The sequence below is a fragment of the Podarcis vaucheri genome (genome assembly GCF_965113315.1).
Source record: "Podarcis vaucheri genome assembly, chromosome: Z".
Taxonomy (NCBI): domain Eukaryota; kingdom Metazoa; phylum Chordata; class Lepidosauria; order Squamata; family Lacertidae; genus Podarcis; species Podarcis vaucheri.
Genome location: NC_138758.1, coordinates 48,708,058 through 48,732,332, shown reverse-complemented (window position 1 = coordinate 48,732,332; position 24,275 = coordinate 48,708,058). Strand labels below are relative to the sequence as shown.

The 24,275-nt window shown below is 48.2% G+C and overlaps 1 protein-coding gene across 3 annotated transcripts in view; it reads right to left on the bottom strand.

Annotated features, from left to right (window-relative positions):
• The window catches only part of SH2D3C (SH2 domain containing 3C), a 78,508-nt gene that overhangs the window by 9,330 nt on the left and 44,903 nt on the right, over window positions 1–24,275 (bottom strand). For 2 of the 3 annotated variants that reach the window (XM_082208821.1, XM_082208822.1), the window contains 2 exons: window positions 4,077–4,205; window positions 2,358–2,806 (listed from right to left, as the gene is read on the bottom strand). In XM_082208821.1, the coding sequence (XP_082064947.1) occupies window positions 2,358–2,806; window positions 4,077–4,205 (578 nt within the window). Of the gene's footprint in view, window positions 1–2,357; window positions 2,807–4,076; window positions 4,206–23,316; window positions 23,507–24,275 lie in introns of those variants that run through there. The other variant, XM_082208823.1, reaches the window with a different exon arrangement.

The window sequence follows — 24,275 nt, the reverse complement described above, 5'->3', positions numbered from 1 at the left end:
ATATGAGGTTTTAATGTTTCATGATTGCAAGCTGCTCTGGGATTACCTTCTGGCTGTTTACAGTGGTGCCTCGCAAGACGAAAATAATCCGTTCCGTGAGTCTCTTCGTCTAGCGGTTCTTTCGTCTTGCGAAGCAACCCTATTAGCGGCTTAGTGGCTTAGCGCTATTAGCGGTTTAGCGGCTATTAAAGGCTTAGCGGCTAAAAGGCTATTAGCAGCTTAGAAAAAGGGAGGGAAGCGAAAAAAATCGCAAGACTTGCAAGACGTTTTCATCTTGCGAAGCAAGCCCATAGGGAAATTCATCTTGCGAAGCGCATCGAAAAACGGAAAACCCTTTCGTCTAGCGGGTTTTTTGTCTAGCGGGTTTTTCGTCTTGCGGGGCACCACTGTATATAAATAAATAATAAGCAAGTGAAGGTACATCTATTCAGCTGTTAATTAATTCTGAGAAAGAAATTAAGAGGCTTTCCCCAACAAGCATCTTCCCCTGGTAGTTAAGCCCAAGGACTTATCCACACTTACCTTTTGCAATGCTATTTCCAGGTACAGGCCCACACTTGAACGCTCCATATAAGAGCATTGTTATTGCCCTGGAGTATTTCCCACAAAAACCTACTCTTCAGCGCTCAATCGGAGCAAATATCAATTTGGGTTTTCTGCAGGTTGACATTTGCTCCGATTCGGCTTTAAAGAGCAGGTTTTTGGTTCAGAAAGCTCTGGAGCAAAAAGAAGAAAAGGGACGTTGCGCTTGGGCACAGAGCTTTAAAGTGTGGACCATGCCTGGAAATAAGCAGAGGAAAGGTAAGTGTGGAAAAGCCCGCACTTGGGAAATTTCCAGGGAAATGCCTCCATCTTTCCCCCATGAGGGGCACCTCAGTCACCTAGCTGTAGGTTCTGATTCCCCCACACCTTTGTCTGACCTCCCCACTACTCTGTGACAGGAAATGTGAACTGATTTGTAGGACTCAGAGCTAGAGCTCATTAAATTCAGGAGGTAGGGGTGGGGGTAGGATATAAATTTAATGAACGAACCATATTTGACCTCATCTTTGCTTGATTCTGAACCCTTTTCCTGGATGTTTCTTGTCTTGGCTGCTCTCCAAGATATCCAGACACTGTCCTCCTACGAGCCCATGCTTGCCTATGTAGCAACTCTGGACTCTACTAGGAAACTCAGGATATTGCTTCTTTTTGCCTTCCCTTCCTCAGGACAGGTAATTAACAGAGTCTCTCTCCACTTTCCTCTCCCTCCCTGTCTCTGAACCTTCATGTTGGCCCCAATGCCTGGTGCACTGTGGTCCATACTGCAACTTCCCAAGACGCACTCCATTAGGAGCAATCTCCTAGCCCCCTGCCCCCAATAGGAACCATTTCAGTTTATGGCACAGGCAATTTGGGCCCGGGTACTTTATGGGATTTGCAATTGCGAAATCTCTTGCTATTTTATATTTCTGTACTTGCAGTTCAAGCCGCAAAGCCGTTTCACTCACTGCCTGCCATCTTTGTGGAAATGAAATTATATTCATTTATATTGGTAATTTGTTGGTTCTTCCCAGTTCCCACATGTGAGAAAAGCTATACTGGCATTTCTTAAGTAACTGTGCCTGTTGCAGTAACCTCAATGCAGTTGTCTCCAGAAAAGAACCCTGAAGTTGTATATGTCTATGAGCAGGTGTTAAAGAATACAAGCTCATGATCACTTGTCTCCCTTGGAGCCAGAGGGTTGTGGCTAACTAAGTTCTACTCAGAACAGACCAATTAAAACTAATGGGCCTAAGTTACCCACGTGCATCATTTTCTACATGTCTCCTCTGAGGCTGAATGCAACCCAGAGCAGAGAAGACAATGGCAATTAGAGGGGCTGAGAGAAATAGGCATGGCCGCTGAGACAACCAGAGGCAGTCCACCACTGAGAGTGGAGTCCACGGTAGAAATTGCACAAGTGCAAAGGTGGTTCTCTAACACTCATAGCTGGTCTCCCTTAACATAGAAAGCTGGATGCACAAGAGGGCTTTGCAACAACCTGTTGCGGGATGCAATATTTTTGGTCAGGGTGCCATCCAGCCAACCACACGCTCTTGCAGGATGCTCCATTCCATTTCCTCTCCCACTGGCTTTCTGCCTACCCTGCCCTGCAACAGTTAGCATTCCATGTCTATTGAACTTGCTCAGACCTCACTGGTCTGTGTTTGGCAGTCCCCTCCCTAGGGCTCCCTCTGCCACCTGGTTTTGTCTTTCTGTAACTCTTGGGAGTTCCCCCAAGCCTGCTGATGCTGCCTCCTTGTATGTGGATGGTGCCATTCTGGCTACATGCAGACTGGCTGTTGGAGAACAAGTTTGCCATTGTACAGGCTTACCTGGTTGGGCACCCATCACCCCTTGTGATCTTGTCAGCCGTCAATCCGTCAGTCATGGTAATGCTCCTCCTTTTGATGTGCCCCCCTTTCTGGCTGGAGTGGCTGTGCGAGCCGCTGTGCTTCCCATTGGCAAGTCCATAGCTGGCCTCCAAGTAGCGCAAGGGGAAAGTGCGGTTGATGGGGCAGTAGAAGATGGCCCCGCTTTGCTCAGAGATTGGCTTGCGGTTGCCCACGTAGAAGCGCACCAAGGCTGGCACATTGTCAAAGCTCTCCTGCTCGAAGAGGTACTGGATGTGAGTGCGGCCTTCGCTGGACTTCACCATCACCTTGTTGATCTTGAAGTGGAGGGGCTCATTCCGCCAACGGCAGGTCAGCACATAATCCCCAAGGCTGGTGAGTGAGTCGCGTATCAGGAAGTCCCCGTTCCTCTGAATCAGGCTCTCAGACACCTGAAAGGCCAGATGGAAGGTTTGTTTAAGCAAATTTGCAATGCCCTGAAAGAAAGTGCTCAGATGACTGGCTTTTTTAAAAAAACCACTTATTGTCTTGGAAAGAGAGCAGGATTCCATTCTGAAGGTAAGTTGGGAAGAACTGTGTCTCTGATCATGTGCAGAGAACACTGTCCTCTCACCACTAACTAAAGTTCAGGAACACAGATTCCTAGGGTACCATGTTTGGACTAATGATGGGTCCTTGGTCTCAAAAGGTTGAGGACTATTGGGCTAAAGGGTGGAGAAACTTGAGCCTTTGGGGCAGGGGTGAGGGATTCCCCAATGGCATGATCATTCTCATGTATCCCACATCTATTCCCATCTATTGGGAGTGCTGCCCTCTTCCAAACACAATTATACTGTTAACTGAAAGTCCTATCTTTTTACAGCAAGTGCCTCAGATTAGTGATGCTAAGCCTGAAGAACAACGAAAGCAGTCTTGTTTCCTGTAATTGGCTGTTTATTTAATCTTTCTTGGATTCGTATCTTGTCCAGTCTTAGAGTCAGGATCCTAATTCTCCCTGTTGGAGAGTGAGCACACAGTGTGCTTGTAAATTCCCAGGTGTGCTCCACCTGTAGGGTGGGCGTTGCCATTGCTCCCAATAATTCCTGCAGCGCTGTGGTTGCTCTGTGGGCAACAGCACATCTGTGGCATCTGGTTTACAGCCTTTTCCACTCTAAGGGGGTGATATCTCCCCACAAATGTCTGGGGTGGGGAAAACCTGTGAGCCTCCAAATGTTGGGACTACAACTCCCATTGTCCCTCATTGGGCTGATGGGAGATATTTGCCAACAACTACTGGAAGGCCACAGGTTCTCCTCCCCTGTGCTAGTTCTCTGGATGTTTTGCATCAAGCAGGGGATTTGAGTAAATGGTCTACCAGATCTACTCCACGAGTCACAGCCATAGCAACAATCCTGCTGTGGAGGCCAGGTTCCCACAGGTTGGTGGGAACGAGACACTCCTGCCAAAGGGTGAAGCTTGCTTGTGAACAAAGCAAGGGAGGGGCACAGGTGCAGTTGGGGAATCCCATGTATAAAGGAAGGCGCTTTGTGACACTCCTGCTCCAAACCAAGGAGGATGAGGAGACCCAGGCAGCCATGATAGCATCCAGCTAAAGTCAAGGGGGCTCATAGACCACCCCACACCCTTCTTCACTGTTGCACAGACACAGCTCACGGACCCACAGGGCTTCCTATAGCCAGAGATCTTCCAGCTGCCCCTCACCTCTCGGGGGATACGCCCATGATACCAGGCATGGCTGCGGAGGTCCGTGCTGCTGAGTTTGAGCTCCTCTTCCAACTCTTTGTGAAGCTTCTCTGGTGATGAGTCAAGGATATATTTCTCCTTGGAGAACTGGGGGGAAGGGGGGAGAAAGAGAGAGAGAGAGCCTTAAATGAGGTGCAACCAAGTCAGGCTTCAGTGGTAGACACAATCAGTATGCCAGAGCCAAGCTGTGCCAGGTGTTATCCTGACTCCGGGTGGTAGGTAATAAAATCAACGACAACAATAATAATAAAAAATCAGAATACTACAATATCCAAAGAAAGGCAAGATTTACTGAAGCAGACATATCTGAACTATTTCAGTTCTGATAGTCCTGGAATGCATGAGTGGACAAGTCGTTTTTAAGCAAGCACTCAGAGCATAGCACAGTGAGCACATGGTGTATTTCTGAAGAAAGGCTGTTCCACATGGTGGATGTCACTACCAAAAAGACCCTCCTCTCTTCTGAGTAGTGGAAAGAGGCTGAGGCACCACTGAGACACTGGCTCTCTTTCTGCACCCTTTAATCAGCTGCTTCATCTGTCAAGTGATCCAATATCTGAACGATCCCCTGAATCTCTAATCAGTGTTGTTTACACGCGAGAGGAGAACAGTAGAGGCAAGAAAGCAATTCATCCAATTGCCCAGGAGACCAAGTCACAGTCCCGCCCACTCACATCCCCATAAAACTTTGACAAATGATGTAAAAATGAATTGGAATTCCACAAGAATTTACCTCTCTCCTAACACCAGAACTAGTGGGCATCCCATGAAGCTAAATGTTGGAATATTTAGGAAAGCGCTTTTTTCATGCAGCACAAACTAGGGAAGTCTCTCCCCCAAGAGGCAATGGTGGCCATCAACTTGGATGGCATTAAATGAGAATTGGGCAAATCCGCAGAGGACAGGGCTATCAATGACTAACAGCCATGACTGCTCTGCTCTGCCTCCATAGTCAGAAGCAGCAATGCTTCTGAATCCTAGCTGCTATAAAAGAGGGGAGAGGTCCTGTTTGTGCATCTGGTTGGCCATTGTGAGAACACAGCGCTGGACCTGATGGGCCATTAGACTCATCCAACAGGCCTCTCCTTATGTTCTTCTGTCTCTCTCATGTAGTAGTAATAATAATAATACCGTATTTTTCGCTCTATTGGACGCAGTTTTCCCCCTCCAAAAATTGAGGGGAAATGTGTGTGCGTCCTATGGAGTGAATGCAGGCTTGGGCCATAGCCGCGCGCAACCCCTCCGGCAGGGAGAGGCTGCACCGGGCTAAAGGGGAAGCCAAAACAGCGAGTGGGATGGATCCTGCTCACTGCCTTGCCTTCTTCCATAGCTGCGCGCAACCCCTCCGCAAGGAGAGGCTGCACAGGGCTATGGATTATTTAGCCTCACGCAGCCTCTCCCAGGAGGTAGAGGCTGCACGGGGCTAAAGGGGAAGCCAAAACAGCGAGCGGGATCCATCCCGCTCGCTGCCTTGCCTTCTTCCATAGCTGCGCACAACCCCTCGGGCAGGGAGAGGTTGTGTGCAGCCTGTACGCTGCTCTTTGGGGCTGGGGGGGGAAAATATTTTTTCCCTTGATTTCCCCCCCTAAAAACTGGGTGCGCCCTATGGTCCAGTGCGCCCCATGGTGCGAAAAATACAGTAATAATAATAATAATAAACCTTTTATTTATACTCTGCCCTCCCCAGCCAGAACCGGGCTCAGGGTGGCTAACACCAATAAAACTACAATAAAATACAATAAAATTACGTAATAGGAAAAAAAAACCAGTTAATTAAAATACAGGTTAAAATACAATTTAAAATGCAGCTTCATTTTAGTAGTTGCCCATAGATCAAAACCGTAAGGGGAGGGAAACATAAGGGTCAGACTGAGTCCAAACCAAAGGCCAGGCGGAACAGCTCTGTCTTGCAGAACCTGCGGAAAGATGTCGAGTCCCGCAGGGCCCTAGTCTCTTGTGACAGAGCGTGACACCAAGTCGGGGCCAGTACTGAAAAGGGCCTGGCCCTAGTTGAGACCAATCTAACCTCCTTGCGGCTTGGGACCTCCAAAGTGTTGTTATTTGTGGACCTTAAGGTCCTCCACGGGGCATACCAGGAGAGGCGGTCCCATAGGTACGTGGGTCCTAGGCTGCATAGGGCTTTAAAGGTCAAAAGCCAGCACCTTAAACCTGACCCTGTCCTCCACCGGGAGCCAGTGCAGCTGGTAAAGCACTGGATGAATGTGAGCCCATGGCAAGGACCCCATAAGGAGCCTTGCTGAAGCATTCTGCACCCGCTGGAATTTCTGGGTCAGCTTCAAGGGCAGCCCCGCATATAGTGAGTTACAATAATCAAGCCTGGAGGTGACCGTCACATGGGTCACTGTGGCCAGATCAGGGCAGGAAAGGTAAGGGACCAACGGCTTGATATGGCGGAGATGGAAAAATGCCACCTTTGCTGTGGCTGCAACCTGCGCCTCCATGGAAAGGGAGGCGTTGAAGCTCTTGACAGAAGGCGCTGGCCCCCCAACCCCATGTCCCGACCTAGCCAGAGGACCTCTGTCTTTGAAAGATTTAACTTCAACCAGCTCCCATGCAGCCATCCAGCCACAGCTTCCAAGCATCTGGTCAGTGTGTCCGGGGCCGAGTCAGGGCGGCCGTCCATCAACAGATAAAGCTGGGTGTAATCAGCATATTGATATATGTGGTAAGGGTGGGGAAAGAAGCTGTGATGTAGGCCCTCACTTACAATGTTTATTGTGGAATGATTTCCCAGCTCCCTGGAGTGCTTGTAGCAAGGCCCAAGGGAATGATTTTTTAAAAATGAATAAAACGTGCAAGCAAAATGAAGGGCCGAAGCTTCCCTGAAGGAGGGGTGGTGATTCAGGATGGCAAAGCCTCCTTTGCTGGCAAAGCCTCTTCATCGGCAGGCGTCCTGACCCTGGTTAACCAGCCACCGGGAGCAATGCCTCAGTCACTCACACGTGGCTGCCGGCATTGCCACTGGCTGGGAACCAGGCCAAGTGTAAACAGACTCGTCAGCTAACATGAGCTGTGAAGTGGTTTCTGCTGTGAAAGGCCTGTCGGCAGAGAAGAGTCAGTTGACAGATCAGCTTGGCTAGCCAACTCTGAGGCGATGCACCTTGATTGGTGTGCTTGAGTGCACAAAGGACCCAGTGGTGGAGTTAGGTAATTTTAGACTTATTCGGGGGTGGGGAGCACCTTCTTTAGAGGGAAATGTGTATTATTTCAAAGCCTGCTGCATTTCTCTACGCATCCCCCTCCAGTTCTGCAGATTGTGACCCTCGCCTCTGCCCCAAAGTCAGTCCCTGCTTGCACTACTGATGGGAAGACCAGGAACCTCAGGCACGCCTCTTGCCTTCCCCTCGCCCTACTCATTGTCCCAAGAGGGACATTTGCATTAAGCTACCCTTTGGGGAAAGAATCTTCCTTCTGCCTCTCCCATCACTGCAACCAAACACACAGTGCCTGACATTAGGTTATTTCAGTCTGCCTGAAGATTTTCAGCAGGTTAGGGAATTGGTGATGCAAGCTCAGCAATAGTCATTCAATGGGGTGGCAGGGAGAGTTGGAAACAAAGATCTCGTCAGCGGAAGGGCTCAGGTGGCTGCCACAGAGTCTTCTGCCCTGTTCAACCAAGCAGCAGGTGGTTCTCCCCACCCCTGCTTTCCTGATCTCTCATTAGGCAACTCAGTTCAGCAAAGCCACTACCACTTGTAAAGAAACCATGCTGGTTTTGCAGCACTGGGAGAGTGGGGCAACTTAACATGCCTTTGGTTCAAATTAATGGGAAGTAGAAGCCTGTTCTAACCACAACACTCCCATAAGTAACACCCATTTGGATATACCTAAAGCAAGAGTATGGAAGTGAGAGCTGGACCATAAAGAAGGCTGATCACCAAAGAAATGATGCTTTTGAATTATGGTGCTGGAGGAGACTCTTGAGAGTCCCATGGGCTGCAAGAAGATCAAACCTCTCCATTCTGAAGGAAATCAGCCCTGAGCGCTCACTGGAAGGACAGATCTTGAAGCTGAGGCTCCAATACTTTGGCCACCTCATGAGAAGAGAAGACTCCCTGGAAAAGACCCTGATGTTGGGAAAGATGGAGGGCACAAGGAGAAGGGGACGACAGAGGATCAGATGGTTGGACAGTGTTCTTGAAGCTACAAACATGAGTCTGACCAAACTGCGGGAGGCAGTGGAAGACAGGAGTGCCTGGTGTGCTCAGGTCCATGGGGTCACAAAGAGTCGGACACGACTAAACAACAACAACAACAAAGCAAGAGTAGCCTCTTATTGGGGTAAATGAAAACACCGCGAGCAGGTTTTTGAACAAAGGTCTTCTTCAGGCTGGGTTCTTACGCAATAAAATGGGGCATAGGACATGAGAAAAAGACATTGCTTCAGTCTGCAGTAAGTAAGATGAAGTGCAGGAAGGTGTTGACTTCAGCATGGAATTCAGTGGGACTTCTGAGTAGACATGGTTGGAATTGCAGGCGAAAGGTTGCTTGCATCCAACGTTAGCCACATTCTGAGCAGACCCATGAACTCAATGGCATGGCTAAGCTATGTATATTAATCCCAATGGGCACAATCAACAGTATTATTAACAATGAATTAATTCCTTATGCCTCATTTATGCACCAACTATTGTATTAAGGTAGCAGAATACCCCCTGACCATTATCTGTATACCAGTTAGATAAAACTCTGTTTTATCTCCATTTCCCCTCAAATATGTGGCTGTGTGAATATTTCAGCTGCCTCTAGGACAGGCATCCCCAAACTCAGCCCTCCAGCTGTTTTGGGACTATGGTTTCCATCATCCCTGACCACTGGTCCTGTTAACTAGGGATGATGGGAGTTGTAGTCCCAAAACATCTGGAGGGCCGAGTTTGGGGATACCTGCTCTAGGACATGTGGAAAGAGGAGATACTACAGTATTAAGACACAGTACTACCAATTCCTTTCACAGAAAATGTCCTCAACATTTTCCAAAGGGCTCCTGCTTGCAATGTGCTTTAAAGATAGAATATTAAGGCTCAAAGATAGTGGCTTTCTCAATGGCAAAAGGAAAAAGAAAGAATTTGTGGCTGAGTTTAAGCCAGCCCCGAGCCACACTTTATTTCCTGATCAACATTGCCTCCAATGCGAAAGATCTGGTATTCAGTGGGGCATCATCTCTTACCTGCCACGCCCATCATGGCCCTTTTCCTGGTGGCCCTGAACATTGACAACAAAATGGCATCCCTCCCCATCCTCAGACTGGCCCCGGGCTTAATTTTCAAGGGACCTTATACCTTCCATACAGAACTGACGGGATCCAAACTTTGGTGAACGAGCCCTGGAATTTCTGTCAGGCACAGTCCCAAATCACTACAGCGCAGATGGGATTAAGGTGCCAGGCCTGGACTAATCGCGCCTGATCTAGCCTACCTATTAGTTTTCCTTGTTCTTTGCCCTCCAAATCCTTAGCTCCCTGTAGGGATTTAATGAAAGCTTCTCTCTCTCTCTCTCTCTCTCTCTCTCTCTCTCTCTCTCTCTGTGTGTGTGTGTATTAGCAAGGTTGCCACTTTCCAGCACAGATAAGCTAAGAGACGGATTCTACAGAGGGGTGTGTGTGTGTGTGTGTGTGTGTGTGTGTGAGAGAGAGAGAGAGAGAGAGAGAGAGAGAGAGAGAGAACAATAACCAACAAGAAGCAGCTGGCAAATCTGAACTGAAATAATGCGCTAGTAGGAAATTGCTAGTCCTTCCACCCCCCTCCCCACCCATACAGTCCCAAAATATTTCTGACAGATTGTGCAGAGAGGCATAAACAAACCCCACAAAGGGTTAGCCCTGCTGCATGTCATGCCGGCTGGTTTAATGAATAATAATGACAGATTTAAAAAGGGAATCTTCTGCATAAAGATGAGCTTTCCGCTAATGCCCCATTTCGCTAATGCCCTTGTGCACCTGAGCCTTAAACATACAATCCCACCCTCCCCATTTCCCCTGCTCTCCTCCCCATCGCTGGTTTCCTCTCCCTGGAGGAGAGGCGAGGCAATGATGTAATGTCTCAGCATCGCTGAATCAGGGACTTTGGTGGGTGAGATGTAGCAGGGCGATGCTCCGGGCAGGTGTGGCAGAATGAAAGAGAAGCTCGTTGGCAGAGCACCTGACTTGCGTGCAGAAGGCTCCAGGTTCCATCACCTGCATCTCCAGGAGGGGCTGGGAGGGACCCCTGCCTGAAACCTTGGAAGGTATTGTCTGTGTGGACAATACTGAGTGAGCGGGATCAAGGGGTCTGCCTCAGTATAAGGCAGCTTCCCATGTCTTTTGCAGAGATGTTTTCAGGTTTTCCAACACCTTCCAGATGCTAGGATCGCCGTCTTAAGAATGCTGGACTAGGTGAGACCTTGACTCAGCAACAGATTTCTCCTGAACGTAAACGCAAGGATCACTAAAACTGGACAGCCTTTTGCTTTGTTGAATTTAAGACAGACTGACACCTGGGATTCTGGGGTTAAAAAGAAGTAAATCACGCTGGGCTAAAATGAAAATAAAGTAGCCACATACCTTACAAGGTTGATTGGTTTGTTGTTGTTCAATTGATTTTCTATACTACCGTATCACAAAGTGCTTTTGCCAGCTTTCAAAAATAGCATCCAGAACACATTAAAACACTCAATAAAACCAGTGCACGGCAGAGAGTTAAAAGTGTTAAGAGCAGTTATGAAAGCCTAAGCATAATTTTGTATAGCAGCTAACCCTAAAAATCCAGCCTTAAAAATATAAATAATTAATAGTGAGGATTCTCTCCTAAGAGCTCCTCCGGTGGGTCGCGCTGGGAATCAAAGAATCATAGAACTGTAGAGTTGGAAGGGACCCAAGCAAAAATCTCAGCTAGATCATACATGACAGGTGGCCATCTGACCTCTGCTTTAAAACCTCCAAGGAAGGGGAGACCACCACCTTTTGTGGGAGTCCGTTCCACTGCCAAACAGCTCTTATCATCAGAAAGCTCTTCCTGATGTTTAGTCTGAATCTCCCTCCTTGTAACTGGAATCCATTGGTCCTACCCTTAGGAGCTAGAGAAGACAAGCTTGCTCTATACTCCATGTGACAGCCCTTTAGATATTTAAAGATGGCGTGTAATGCCCTAAGAGAGAATATTATGAAAATGATTTACAGGTGGTACATGACACCAGTCAAGCTTGCAAAAATCTATCATTTGCCCGATAATAAATGTTGGAAATGTAAAGAAACTGAAGGTACATTCTTTCACCTTTGGTGGACGTGCCCAAGGATTAAGGCTTTCTGGGAGATGATCTATAATGAAATAAAAAAGGTATTTAAATATACCCTCCTGAAGAAACCAGAGGCCTTTCTCCTGGGCATAGTCGGCCAATTGGTGCTAAAGAAGGATAGAACTTTCTTTATGTATGCAACAACAGCAGTAAGACTACTCATTGCGAAGTATTGGAAGGCACAGGAGCTACCCACATTGGAAGAATGGCAGATGAAAGTGATGGACTACATGGAATTGGCAGAAATGACTGGTAGAATTCGTGACCAGGGAGAAGAGTCGGTGGAGGAAGACTGGAAGAAATTTAAAGACTACTTGCAGAAGCACTGTAAAATTAAGGAATGTTAAAACGATGTCTGATGGAAAATAAGTGGTATTGGTAAAAAGATTTTTAAGAAAATGTAAATAAGGATTGATAACTGGAAAATTGATATTTATAATAGGTTAATATCTTGAGTGAGGATAAATGCTAGAGGGTAAGAACTTGCTGAATTTAATATTTGAACTGGAATACAAAATGGGAGGTGTGAGGAGGTCAAGAAACTAGTGAATGAAGTATAAGATATGAAAATACTAATCTATTTTCTGCTTTGTTTTTTTTTTTGTTTTTCTTTCCTTTCCTTTTCCCCTTACTTTCTTTTGTTAACTGTTTTTTATTGTGTATTTTTTATGTGTTTTGTTTTTGGTATTTTTTCATTTTTGTAGTCTTTATTATGTTTAAATTTTGAAACTTTTCATTGTTTGTGAAACTTTAACATTATTTTTTTTAAAAAAATAGATATTTAAAGATGGATATCATATCTCCTCTCCTCTTTTCCAAGCTAAAAATACTCAGCTCCCTCCACTGTTCCTTGTGAGGCTTGGTTTCCAGACCTTTGATCGTCTTGGTCACCTTCCTCTGTACACCTTCCAGCTTGTCAATAACCTTCTTAAGTTGTGGTGCCCAGAACTGGACACAGATATATTGCGATGTGTAGCTGGTGATATATCGTGGTGCATTCCCTAGCCCTACTTTTCACGTGTACAGCTAATAAGCCAGGTGTCCCCAAACTACAGTCGATCAGGTATATGAAGACGAGCAGCAAAGTCAGTCCTCAGGGAATGTGCAGGCGACCTTGGAACGGACAGCTCACGGAAGAACCCCTACCAAACCCAAGAGGAGGCGTGTAGTGGTGATAGGGGATTCCCTACTGAGGGGAACAGAAGCAGTGATCTGTGGGCCTGACAAGATGTCTCGGGAAGTGTGCTGTCTCCCTGTGGCTAAGATCCAAGATGTAACTGAACGACTGCAAGGAATCATAAAACCCACTGACAAATACCCCTTCCTCTTGGTTCATGTGGGAACCAATGACACTGCAAGCAATAGCCTCCAGAAGATCAAAAGAGACTACGAGGCTCTCGGCAGGAAATTGAAGCTACTAAATGCACAAATTGTCATCTCATCTGTCCTCCCAGTTGAACGACGTGGCCCAGGGAGAGAGGGGAAAATAGTGGAAGTGAACAGCTGGCTTCGCAAATGGTGTAAACAGGAACTGTTTGGATTCTTAGATCACGGACTGCAGTTTCTTGAAGATGGACTTCTGGCGAGTGATGGGCTGCACCTCACAACGGTTGGGAGAAATGTTTTTGCCAGAAATCTCAGAAACCTCATCAGGAGGGCTTTAAACTGACTAATGTGGGGGAGGGAGACAGTGCTCCTGAAGGTAGGAGTTTATCAATTAATGAAGATGATCATCCAAATGTCATAGACCAAATGGAGCAAACAGCACGCGGACCTAGTGGTGGGAGGAAAAAATCCTTAAATAAGAGACACGGGGGAATGATTAATGGACTTCAATGTCTGTACACTAATGCGCAAAGCATGGAAAATAAACAAGATGAGCTTGAGCTCTTGGTACAGCAAACTAAATATGACATAATAGGCATCACTGAAACCTGGTGGGATAAGTCCCACGATTGGAATGTAATAATGGGGGGATACAATCTTTTTCAGAGAAACAGACCAGACAAGAAAGGAGGAGGAGTGGCGTTATATGTCAGGGATGTGTATACCTGTGAAGAGATCCAAGATTTAGATCCTCAAAGCCAAAGTGAGAGCATTTGGGTCAAAATTAAGGGAGAGAAGAATAACAGAGACCTCATTGTGGGAGTTTACTATAGACCCCCAAGCCAAACGGAGGACATAGATGATGCCTTCCTGGAACAGATGGCCAAGCATGCAAAAGGAAGGGAGATAGTAGTAATGGGAGACTTCAATTACCCAGATATTTGTTGGACGTCAAACTCAGCCAAGAGCATAAGGTCAAACAGATTCCTCACTGGCCTTGCAGACAACTTCATTGTCCAGAAAGTGGGAGAAGCAACAAGAGGAACAGCCATTTTAGATCTGGTCCTAACCAATGTTGATGACCTGGTTAGTGGGGTAGAAGTGGAAGGATCATTGGGCGCGAGTGATCATGCTCTTCTGAAGTTTACTATACAGCGGAAAGGAGCAGCCAAGCATACTAGGACTCAATTTCTTGACTTTAAGAAAGCCGACTTCATAAAACTTAGGGAAGTGCTGGGTGAGATACCATGGACAACAATACTAAAAGGAAAGGGAGTTCATGATGGCTGGGAGTTTGTTAAGAGGGAGATAGTAAAAGCACAACGTCAGGCAATACCAATGAGACGGAAACATGGAAGGTGCCTAAAGAAGCCAGGGTGGCTATCTAAAGAACTTTTAACTGAATTAAGATTTAAAAAGGATGTGTACAAAAAATGGAAAAGGGGGGAAACCACCAAAGAGGAATTCAAACAAATAGCCAGCACGTGTAGACACAAAGTCAGAAAAGCTAAAGCACAGAATGAACTCAGGCTTGCTAGAGAGGTTAAAAGCAACAAAAAAGGCTTTTATGGGTATGTTCGTAGCAAAAGGAAGAACAAAGAAACAGTGGGGTCACTCAGAGGAGAAGATGGTGAAATGCAAACAGGGGACACAGAAAGGGCTGAACTCCTCAATGCCTTCTTTGCCTCAGTCTTCTCCGATAAAGAAAACAATGCCCGACCTAAAGAATTTGGAGCAAATGATTCAGCAAAGGAAACACAGCCCAGAATAACTAAGGAGATAGTACAAGAATATTTGGCTAGTTTAGATGTATTCAAGTCTCCAGGGCCAGATGAACTGCATCCAAGAGTATTAAAAGAACTGGCAGATGTGATCTCAGAACCACTGGCAGTCATCTTTGAGAATTCCTGGAGAACAGGCGAAGTCCCGGCAGACTGGAGGAGGGCAAATGTTGTCCCTATTTTCAAAAAGGGGAAAAGAGAGGACCCAAATAATTACCGCCCAGTCAGTCTGACATCAATACCAGGGAAGATTCTGGAGCAGATCATTAAGCAAACAGTCTGTGAGCACCTAGAAAGGAATGCTGTGATCACCAATAGTCAGCATGGATTTCTGAAAAATAAGTCATGTCAGACTAACCTGATCTCATTTTTTGACAGAATTACAAGCCTGGTAGATGAAGGGAACGCAGTGGATGTAGCCTACCTTGATTTCAGCAAGGCATTTGACAAGGTGCCCCATGATATTCTTGTAAAGAAGCTGGTAAAATGCGGTCTTGACTATGCTACCACTCAGTGGATTTGTAACTGGCTGACTGACCGAACCCAAAGGGTGCTCATCAATGGTTCCTCTTCATCCTGGAGAAGAGTGACTAGTGGGGTGCCACAGGGTTCTGTCTTGGGCCCGGTCTTATTCAACATCTTTATCAACGACTTGGATGATGGACTCAAGGGCATCCTGATCAAATTTGCAGATGACACCAAACTGGGAGGGGTGGCTAACACCCCAGAGGACAGGATCACACTTCAAAACGACCTTGACAGATTAGAGAACTGGGCAAAAACAAACAAGATGAATTTTAACAGGGAGAAATGTAAAGTATTGCACTTGGGCAAAAAAAATGAGAGGCACAAATACAAGATGGGTGACACCTGGCTTGAGAGCAGTACATGTGAAAAGGATCTAGGAGTCTTGGTTGACCACAAACTTGACATGAGCCAACAGTGTGACGCGGCAGCTAAAAAAGCCAATGCAATTCTGGGCTGCATCAATAGGAGTATAGCATCTAGATCAAGGGAAGTAATAGTGCCACTGTATTCTGCTCTGGTCAGACCTCACCTGGAGTACTGTGTCCATTTCTGGGCACCACAATTCAAGAAGGACACTGACAAACTGGAACATGTCCAGAGGAGGGCAACCAAAATGGTCAAAGGCCTGGAAACGATGCCTTATGAGGAACGGCTAAGGGAGCTGGGCATGTTTAGCCTGGAGAAGAGGAGGTTAAGGGGTGATATGATAGCCATGTTCAAATATATAAAAGGATGTCACATAGAGGAGGGAGAAAGGTTGTTTTCTGCTGCTCCGGAGAAGCGGACACGGAGCAACGGATCCAAACTACAAGAAAGAAGATTCCACCTAAACATTAGGAAGAACTTCCTGACAGTAAGAGCTGTTCGACAGTGGAATTTGCTGCCAAGGAGTGTGGTGGAGTCTCCTACTTTGGAGGTCTTTAAGCAGAGGCTTGACAACCATATGTCAGGAGTGCTCTGATGGTGTTTCCTGCTTGGCAGGGGGTTGGACTCGATGGCCCTTGTGGTCTCTTCCAACTCTGATTCTATGATTTCTATGATTATATTTCTGCAGCTGGAAGGGTACTCTGTAAGAGGTTTGGGTCTGGCAGTCTCTCCACTGAGTTAAATTCTCAGGGACTCTAAAGCAAGCCGTCCCCCCCCCCCATTTTAAGTGATACAAGAGCTTAACAGAATGGGGTGGGGATTTGCCTCAGAGATGCATCCTGAAAATCAGTACTGGATACTGGGGCCTCTGCAAGGTGCACACAACTCTGGTTCATTGCTCACCCTTCACCCCCTCCCACCCCAACGTCCTCCAGTGTGCTTGAACCCTTATGAAAAATAAATAGTAACCCCAGGTCCCGCTCTCTTCCCCTTCGGCACTCCCAGGGGGTGTCTAGGCCAGAGCAGATGCTGTCACCATGGCAACCCCCATGGTGACCATGGGCCACCGATGCTATCACCATAGCGACTGCTGCTGCTGCAGCCCCATATTTCCTCTGCTACAACTTCCTCCCCTGGAACAAACCAAAGGAAGGTAGAGGGAGGTCCCCTTCAAGGCTAACTTTTCTCTGTGGTTATGAGAATTGCAGGGTGGGGGGAAGGAATCATTTTGGGCCTAGATTGTCCAGACCTGCCCATTTAGGCAGCATTGGGGAAAGGATGGAGTTTTGTGTAGGGAGAGGAGGTAAGATGAGAAGAGGGCAACAAGTAACATACAGCCTTTGCCAACCTGGTGCCTTCTCCAGATGTTTTGGGCCACAAAACCTGCACTGGCTGGGGATGATGGTTGTTGATGCTTGAAAACATCTGGAGGGCTCAAGTCAAATTCTGCCCTATAGCATTTCGCATATGAAAACAGTGTACTCTGATAATAATAATAATAATAATAATAATAATAATAATAATAATAGTTTATTATTTATACCCCGCCCATCTGGCGGGGTTTCCCCAGGGATCAGGGTTTGAGCCCCACATGGATGAATGGTTTGCTTTGCCGTCCCCTCATTTTCACTGCAGCTGCCTGCCTGACACTACATCTAAGAGCAAAGAGGATGAGTTTGCTTTTGGTTCAATATATTCACATGAGGGCAGCGGGGTGGCGGCGGAGGAGAGGCATAGTTTCCCTGCATTGCATTATCAACAGTTCACAATAAAGCAAAATGGTAGGTGCTACACCTGCCTTTAGTGATCATGGGCATGCATTTACCATACTAAATAGTGATGGATTGTAAGAAGCATGTGTCTCTCTCTGGCCAAGCCAGATTTGACTTCTAAAAGTCATTGGGGGGGGTTGATCCCTGGACCCTGGAAAAAAAATGACAACTCTGTGGCCATTTGTCCTAGTCAGATTTGAACAAGGCAACTCCCAAAAGGCACAACAGGGGGACGCTGATTTATCAAACATCTAGACTGCCAGAATGCATGTTGTTCCATTTGCACCCGCCCCCCCTCCTCTCATTCAGCTCAGCTGTCTCTCTGGATTTTTTCTTGCCTGCTCTATTCCCTGCTACCACTCCTCCCCTCCGCCTCACTGATGGACCTCCTGCAGAGAATAATAAGGGAGTCTGGAGGGCAACTGCGACTGAGGGCAAGGCAAGGAACAGGATGACCTTGGCATAGTAAAGGCCAAGAAGAAAAGAAAAGAAAAGAAAAGAAAAGAAAAGGAGGGAGGAGGGGATGAACAGAGTCCGAGGACACCAGCAACAGAATATAGCTTTTCTGGTAGGGCAGTTTCCTGTACAGTTTGGTACCCCTGGTCCATAGACACTCCTGACACTGTGGAACACTGTGACATGGGTGTGGTACATGCCTATACCATCTCTTCTGAAATTGGTAAGAAATGGCAACACACACACACACAGGTCATGAGGGGAAGATTCTTACAATGGGCCAAACAACCACTCAGGATTTAAAAGCATGGAGTTTTATTTCATGATACGGTCTGTGCTTGTTTAAGAGCTCTGTGCATCTGGTATGCGTTACAGAAGGTTTGTAACATGCAGGGAGCAGAGTTGCACATCTGTGGGAGGTGTGGGAGCTCAACCTGGCCCGTCTTATTCTCTGTGTGATGAGGAATAAACAAGTGGCTCCTCCTCTCATTCAGCCAGGTTTCAGAGAGGTCCAGGGAGCAGAAATGGCATGATGAAGAGGCCAGAGTCAACTTTTGGAATATGCAAGTGAACACAGGCAAAGGGCTTTACATCTTCTTTTTGAACCTGCTAGGGGTGGGCTGGGAAGTGCTGAAGAGGCCTAGAAGCAAGCCAGTTTGGCTACGGCAGCTGCTTTATACAATGCTGAATGCTGAAGGTCCAAGAGAAAACTGGGTGGGGGTGGGAAGGCACCAAACAGCCATGGGTGGGGAAGACAGATATGAGTGAATGTCCCTGGAATGTACTCCTTACTTAAATGCCTTTTTCTTATTTGCATATAAATAAATGCTGACAGCTCACCCCCCCCCCCCAAGATGTTCCAGAGGGGTCTACTAAACTGCAGCAGGGGATAAAGCAATGCCTGCTTTGATGCTGGTGCAATCCCCCCACTCAGCTACCTCAGTGCAGGATGGGTGTGTGGGTGGGTGTATGCTGAATATAACGTACATCTATCTATCCATCCCTTATCTCACTCCAAATGCTGCATCCCTTTCCTGGTCTGCTATTGGCTAGCAATGATGTAATTGCTTCAAGCGTCGGGTGCGCTGCCATTGGTAGAAAGAGGCAGAGATGCTGCTGTCAGCTTGAAAGCCCCCAGTCATTCATGCAGAGTTCAGCATGCCAGTTTGGGCACAAAATCTGCACACATAAGCCAGCCAGCCTAGGAGCAGATTGAATGTCTGAGGAGGGGGCAGTGGGTGGGGTGTGGCTTTCTCAAGCTCTTGTGCTGTGCGGGAGCAGGGAAGTATGCACACATAAGGGCACACACACACACACACACACTGAACACTTATCACACCTTTCTTAACCTTTACATTGCCAGGATGGAGCTCTGCAATACCCCATTCAACTCCGAAACCTTGATCAAAATCAAAAGAGACCAATATTTTAAAAACAGGCCCTGGCATGTAACGCTTTGGGCACCTTTGCCCTGGTTGTTGTGACAGGCTTCCAGCACCAGCCTCTTGATCACAATGAAGGATACACAAGGATATATTTCTTGACAGGCTTGGCTGGAGGGTCGTAAGAGGAAAAGAATGTGCAGCTCGCCAAAGCACCGCCCAAGCACACCTGCAGCCATAGTAATGTGAGCTTCGTTGGTTGGAGAGATGCACTTTTGCATTCAAGGCACCCCAAATGGGTGAGGTGTTACCCTTATACCCAAGGGGGGGGGAATCAATTGTCTCACATGTACGTAATTCTGCTGGATTCTGGGCAATAGTGGGAGGGGCCATTCAGTAGTACAGCAACTGCTTTGCATGCAGAAGGTCCCAGCTTCAGTCCCTGCAGTCTCTACCTTCAAAAGATCTGGAGGAGCCGGGGTGGCAGCAGGGGACCTTCCATCCAAGACCTAGAGGAGTTGCTGCCAGTCAAAGGTCTTGGGAAATATGCTTGGAGGAGAGGAGACTACTGTAGCAATCAGGGCCAGCCCAAGGAATGCTGCTTCCTGGAGCAAGAAGAATGGTGCCACACACCTCCATGTACCAAATCCAGAGGCACTGTTGATGAAACAGCACTCTCCAGCAAACCTGAAGGCTATAGGCTAGCTTTAGTTGTGTAAGGCAGTTGTGTAAGGCACACACAGCTCTGTTCTCCAGCACCTCACCATGGCTGCCCAGCTCCCCACATTTGCTGCTTGAGGCAGCTGACTCACTCTGCCTTATAGTATGACAGGCCCCAAGACCAACCAGATTTTAAGAAGGCCTTCTCCAAAAAACCAAAATAGGGAAAATACTAGCACCTGTGTGCCAGTGCTTATAACTGAGGATCCAAGGGAGCCAGTGCATGATAAAGATTTTGCCCAGGTACTGGCCTAAGGTGCAGTCGCAAGGTACATCTAGAGCCAGCCCTACCATTGGGCAAAGTGAAGCAGGGTAACTTCCAGGGCAGCAAGCGGTCAATCATTTTTGGGGGGGCAGGCAGCAATTTGGCCTTTTATGCCTCAAAATGCCTTGGAGCCATGTCACTAACTTTTGGTCAAAGTCTCTTGGAATAAGGTGGAGGCTCAAACACAGGACACCTGGTTTTTTCATTTTCTGTTTTAGCACACACAAGATTGTCTCTGCACTTCCAGAACTGAAATGCAAAGGACATAATAGGAGCCTTGCTGGATCCACAAAGTCCAGTATGGTATTTACCACTGCAGCCAATGGGATACCTCCAGGAAGCCCACAAGCAAGACACAAGAGCACTTTGCATTCAGAAGCAGACTGAAAGTGGAGGCTCCACTTGTATGTGATAGCCTGGCCTCTCCAGCTAGCTCAGTAAAAGAATGACACTTTCGACAAGGTCATAGAAACAAAGGAAGGTGGCTTATAGTGAGTCGGGCCAATACTGGTCCATTTTTGCTCAGTATTGTCTACGTAGCTTGGCAACAGCTCTTCAAGGTTTCAGACAGGGAATTGTTTCCTTTCCTACCTGGAGATGCTGGGGATTGAACCTGGGACCTTCTGCATGCAAAGCAAGTGGTCTGCCTCTGAGCTACACCCCTTCAGTATTCTCAGGGTAAGAGACCCAAGCAAATTCTGCAAAATCTGCCTCTCAGCCAGCTGCCTTTGTCTACTTCTCCTTTTGGAAAGCAATAAGAGCTCAGTAGGATTGCACCAACAGTCTGCTTCCCACAGAGTCCAATCAGATACTTCTGGCAAGCACACCCCACCTCCCAGCCAAGCAGGACATGAAGACAACAGCTCCATTCCAGAAACTGCTACCTAGAGGTAGACTGCCTCTGAATCTTGAGGTTCTGTTTAACAACTGTTACCAGTCACCCAAGGTGCATGGGGCGTGAATCATTTTCTAAGTGCCCAAAGTGTAATTAGGGTCGAGGAACTGATTTGGGGCCAGGGTGGGCAGTGTTATCTGCCTTAACAAGGCAAAATATTTATTTAGGGGTATAAATCATTTTAAGATGAAAATGTTTAGAGATGACTGGTGGGGTGCATTGGAGTAGGCTATAGAAAGACCACCCACCACACCAGGACAAGGGGTGTGTGTGTGGGTGTAGAAAAAGAACGATGGACACACACGTCATCTAGTAGGACTTGGATTGGAGCGAGGCAAATACCGTAAGCAAATCTAGTGCTGTTGCTTTCTGGTCTTAGGATGACATCATGCTCAAATAATCAATTTCCCCCCTCAGAGAGAGAGAGGCGGAGGGGAATGCTGCAATATTTAAAATACATTTTAAGTCAGAAAATCAAGTGAAGATGTTGTCAGAAATCCAAATAAAATCAAATGAAGGGGGGGTGGTTGTACAAATAGGTGGGGCCTGGGGACCTTTTATAAAAAGGTCTGAATCCTAGGCAGGTACACAAGCACACGCACCCCAGTCTGGAGAAGAAAAGACTTTTCTCCAAGACCTTCGTCTGCTCCTCCACCTCTACCTCCCTGCTCCATGATCCAAACACTCTTCCTCCTGCTGCAAAGTGGAGGAATCAAAGGTTGCAAAGTACTCTGGATATCTCCAAAGCCAGGAGGTTGCAAAATATTTCCCTCCCACCCCAGTCCTTGCACCCAGGCAGCAAGTGCATAGGAAAGTTAACTGTGGTCGCGGGGCATTACTCCAACCCAAGTGCCTTCCCTGCATCAGAAAGCAAGCTACCTTGGCAGACCCCAGCTGGTCCTGGGCTGGGCAACCTGGTTGTGGCCACCCCAGGGGAGCTGCCCTGCCACCTGCAATCAGGAACTGTGGATCAGAGAGTCTCTCCACAACCACAAGTACTACTGAGGCAGGCATGATAGCCCACGAGAGCAAAAGAGATGCTCCCTGGAAGCAATCTTGGGGTGGCAGGGGGGAGAGACAAAAAGTCAAAAAATGGGCGTCCCCTAGTGAACTTAAGTGGAGATGGGTGCAATCCTCACACTCTCCTTTATTTGGCACAGAGCAGAAAGATAGATACCTGTGGGGGTGATTCTGACCTACTTTCGCTCACCTTGCGGCAAGAGCCCCCCCCCCAGTTCTCCAGCAGGTGTATCCCCTCAACACGCCCTTGGTTTTTGGCAGTGCCAAGAGTTGGGCCTCTTCCACAGAAGGCACCCCCACTCTTCACAGCTGATTGGGACTAGGAGACTGGGGGGGGGGGGAGAGCAGCAGGGAATTCCCTGCTTCTGGGTCCCCAAAGTCCAGGTCAGATCAAGAAGGCTGGACCTCCTTGCAAGTCATGACCCATTGCAAGCCTGGAGCAAAAGCAGAATCCTGTCCCTCCCCATACTTTGCACAGATTTCTGTCTCATAGAATGAATGGGGAAAGGATGCAGAAGCAAAGTTTACACACACACACACACACACACACACACACACGTGTGTCACCTAGAAAATATTCAGAGATGCTCATGAATGGAGAGATGAGCTAAAGCAAAGTTAATTTCTTCAGCATGGAAAAGTTCTGCAGCCAGCTGCCCCGATCAGTGCTGCTGCTGCTGGTGGTGGCACTTGGGGGGTCTATGTACAATGAACCTCTCTAAAGAGGGTCCCCAATCCTCTGGATCTGAGAGGTCTTGAAAGTTTTCTGTCTGAACTCTACTGGGGGGGGGGGAGAGTCGTGGTGAAAGGGCACTTCATACTTCCTCCGACGCCAAGGAGTATTTCTGGATGTGGTTATTCATTTTGACATATGTAACGCAAAGAGATCAGGAACTGGGGTGGGGTAGGGACCCCCCCCTCTGCACCTAGAAAGAATGAATAGAAAACACACACCAGGGGCTTCCCGACAGAGACCCCCCACCTGGACCCTCCTTGCGGAGAGGGTTCCTGCCACACACACCCTCAGGAGGTGCTGGCCAGCAGACTCCCCTCACATGCCACTCCTTCTGGAAAACACAAAGAATGAAAGGAGCTCCCACCGAAAGAAATTCTCCTCTGCACCCCTGAAAGCAGAAGCGCCCCGGCTCTGAGCGTGGGGGCTGGGTCCTCATTCCCACAGAATGGCCCTGGATAGAAGACCCCGCTTTGTCTACACCCCCTAACCGGTGCTGGAGAGGGCGTCCGTCCCCCCCACTGTACTCCCCAAAGCAGAACGAGAGCGAGCCAAAGAGGGGGATCCCCCTTCTCGCGCACACCCTCTGCTTGCGCGCCCACGCCCTCTCACCTACCCTCCGGGTGGTCTGGGGGCGGGCGGGCGGTTGTGGGGCTCCGCTCACCTGCACTTGCATGAAAGACCCCCGGTAGAAGCAGCAGGCGGCTGCGGAAAGAGCGCTCCAGAGGCTGCAGCGGTCCGTCATGGCTCCTCCGTCGGAGATCCGAAGCACCAACACGAGCCGCAGCTTCGGCGCAACCGGCTGATGCTCCAATCGCTCCCGCGGCTGGGCTTTAACTTCAGCCGCGGCGGCTTCCCAGATTACCTCATCCCTTGTCGTGGGGGCGGGGCTGGGAAGAGGGAGGGGAGGGAGCCCAGCCCCCCCAGCCCAGCTCCTTCCTTTCCTGGAGGACAGGGGTGCAGGGATGAAGGATGGGGCAGACCCTCCAATGCAGTTCAAAGGGTCCCCCTCGCCCTTTAATTCGAGACTGCGTTTTCCCTGCTGTCACTGATCTCCAGCCCAACTTTTATTAATTTGTGGTTTTAAACCTGCTTCACAAATGCCTAAATTGCAGGGCTGTGTATATGAGCAACAAGAGCAACACAGAACAAGAGCGCACACGCAGTGGCGTAGCGTGGGGGGTGCCAGGGGTGCCGGCCGCACCGGGCGCAACATTTGGGGGGGCGCGTTTGACCGGCCCTCCTCGAGGAAGCAGGAACCCCACTGTCCTCGGACCTCCTCCGAAGCCTGGCGGTGGGGCGGAGAGACCTTCTCCCCGCGCCAGCCTTCGGATGGCTGTCCTGAAGACTTGTGGTGGGAGCAGTGGCGTAGCGTGGGGGGTGGAGGGGGGGCCTGCCGCACCTGGCGCAACATCTGGGGGGCGCGCAGAAGAGACTCGAGTGCTAAAATCCACGGGTTAGGGGGCGCAAATTACTTGCCTTGCCCCGGGTGCTGAGAACCCACGCTACGCCACTGCGCACACGCACCTGAAGTTTATGAACATGGCTAATTTAGGGTCATTCATTTCAATGGGTCGAGGACCTAGAGGCAGGTTTTTAAAACAACGCAAGCGAAGCAGGCAG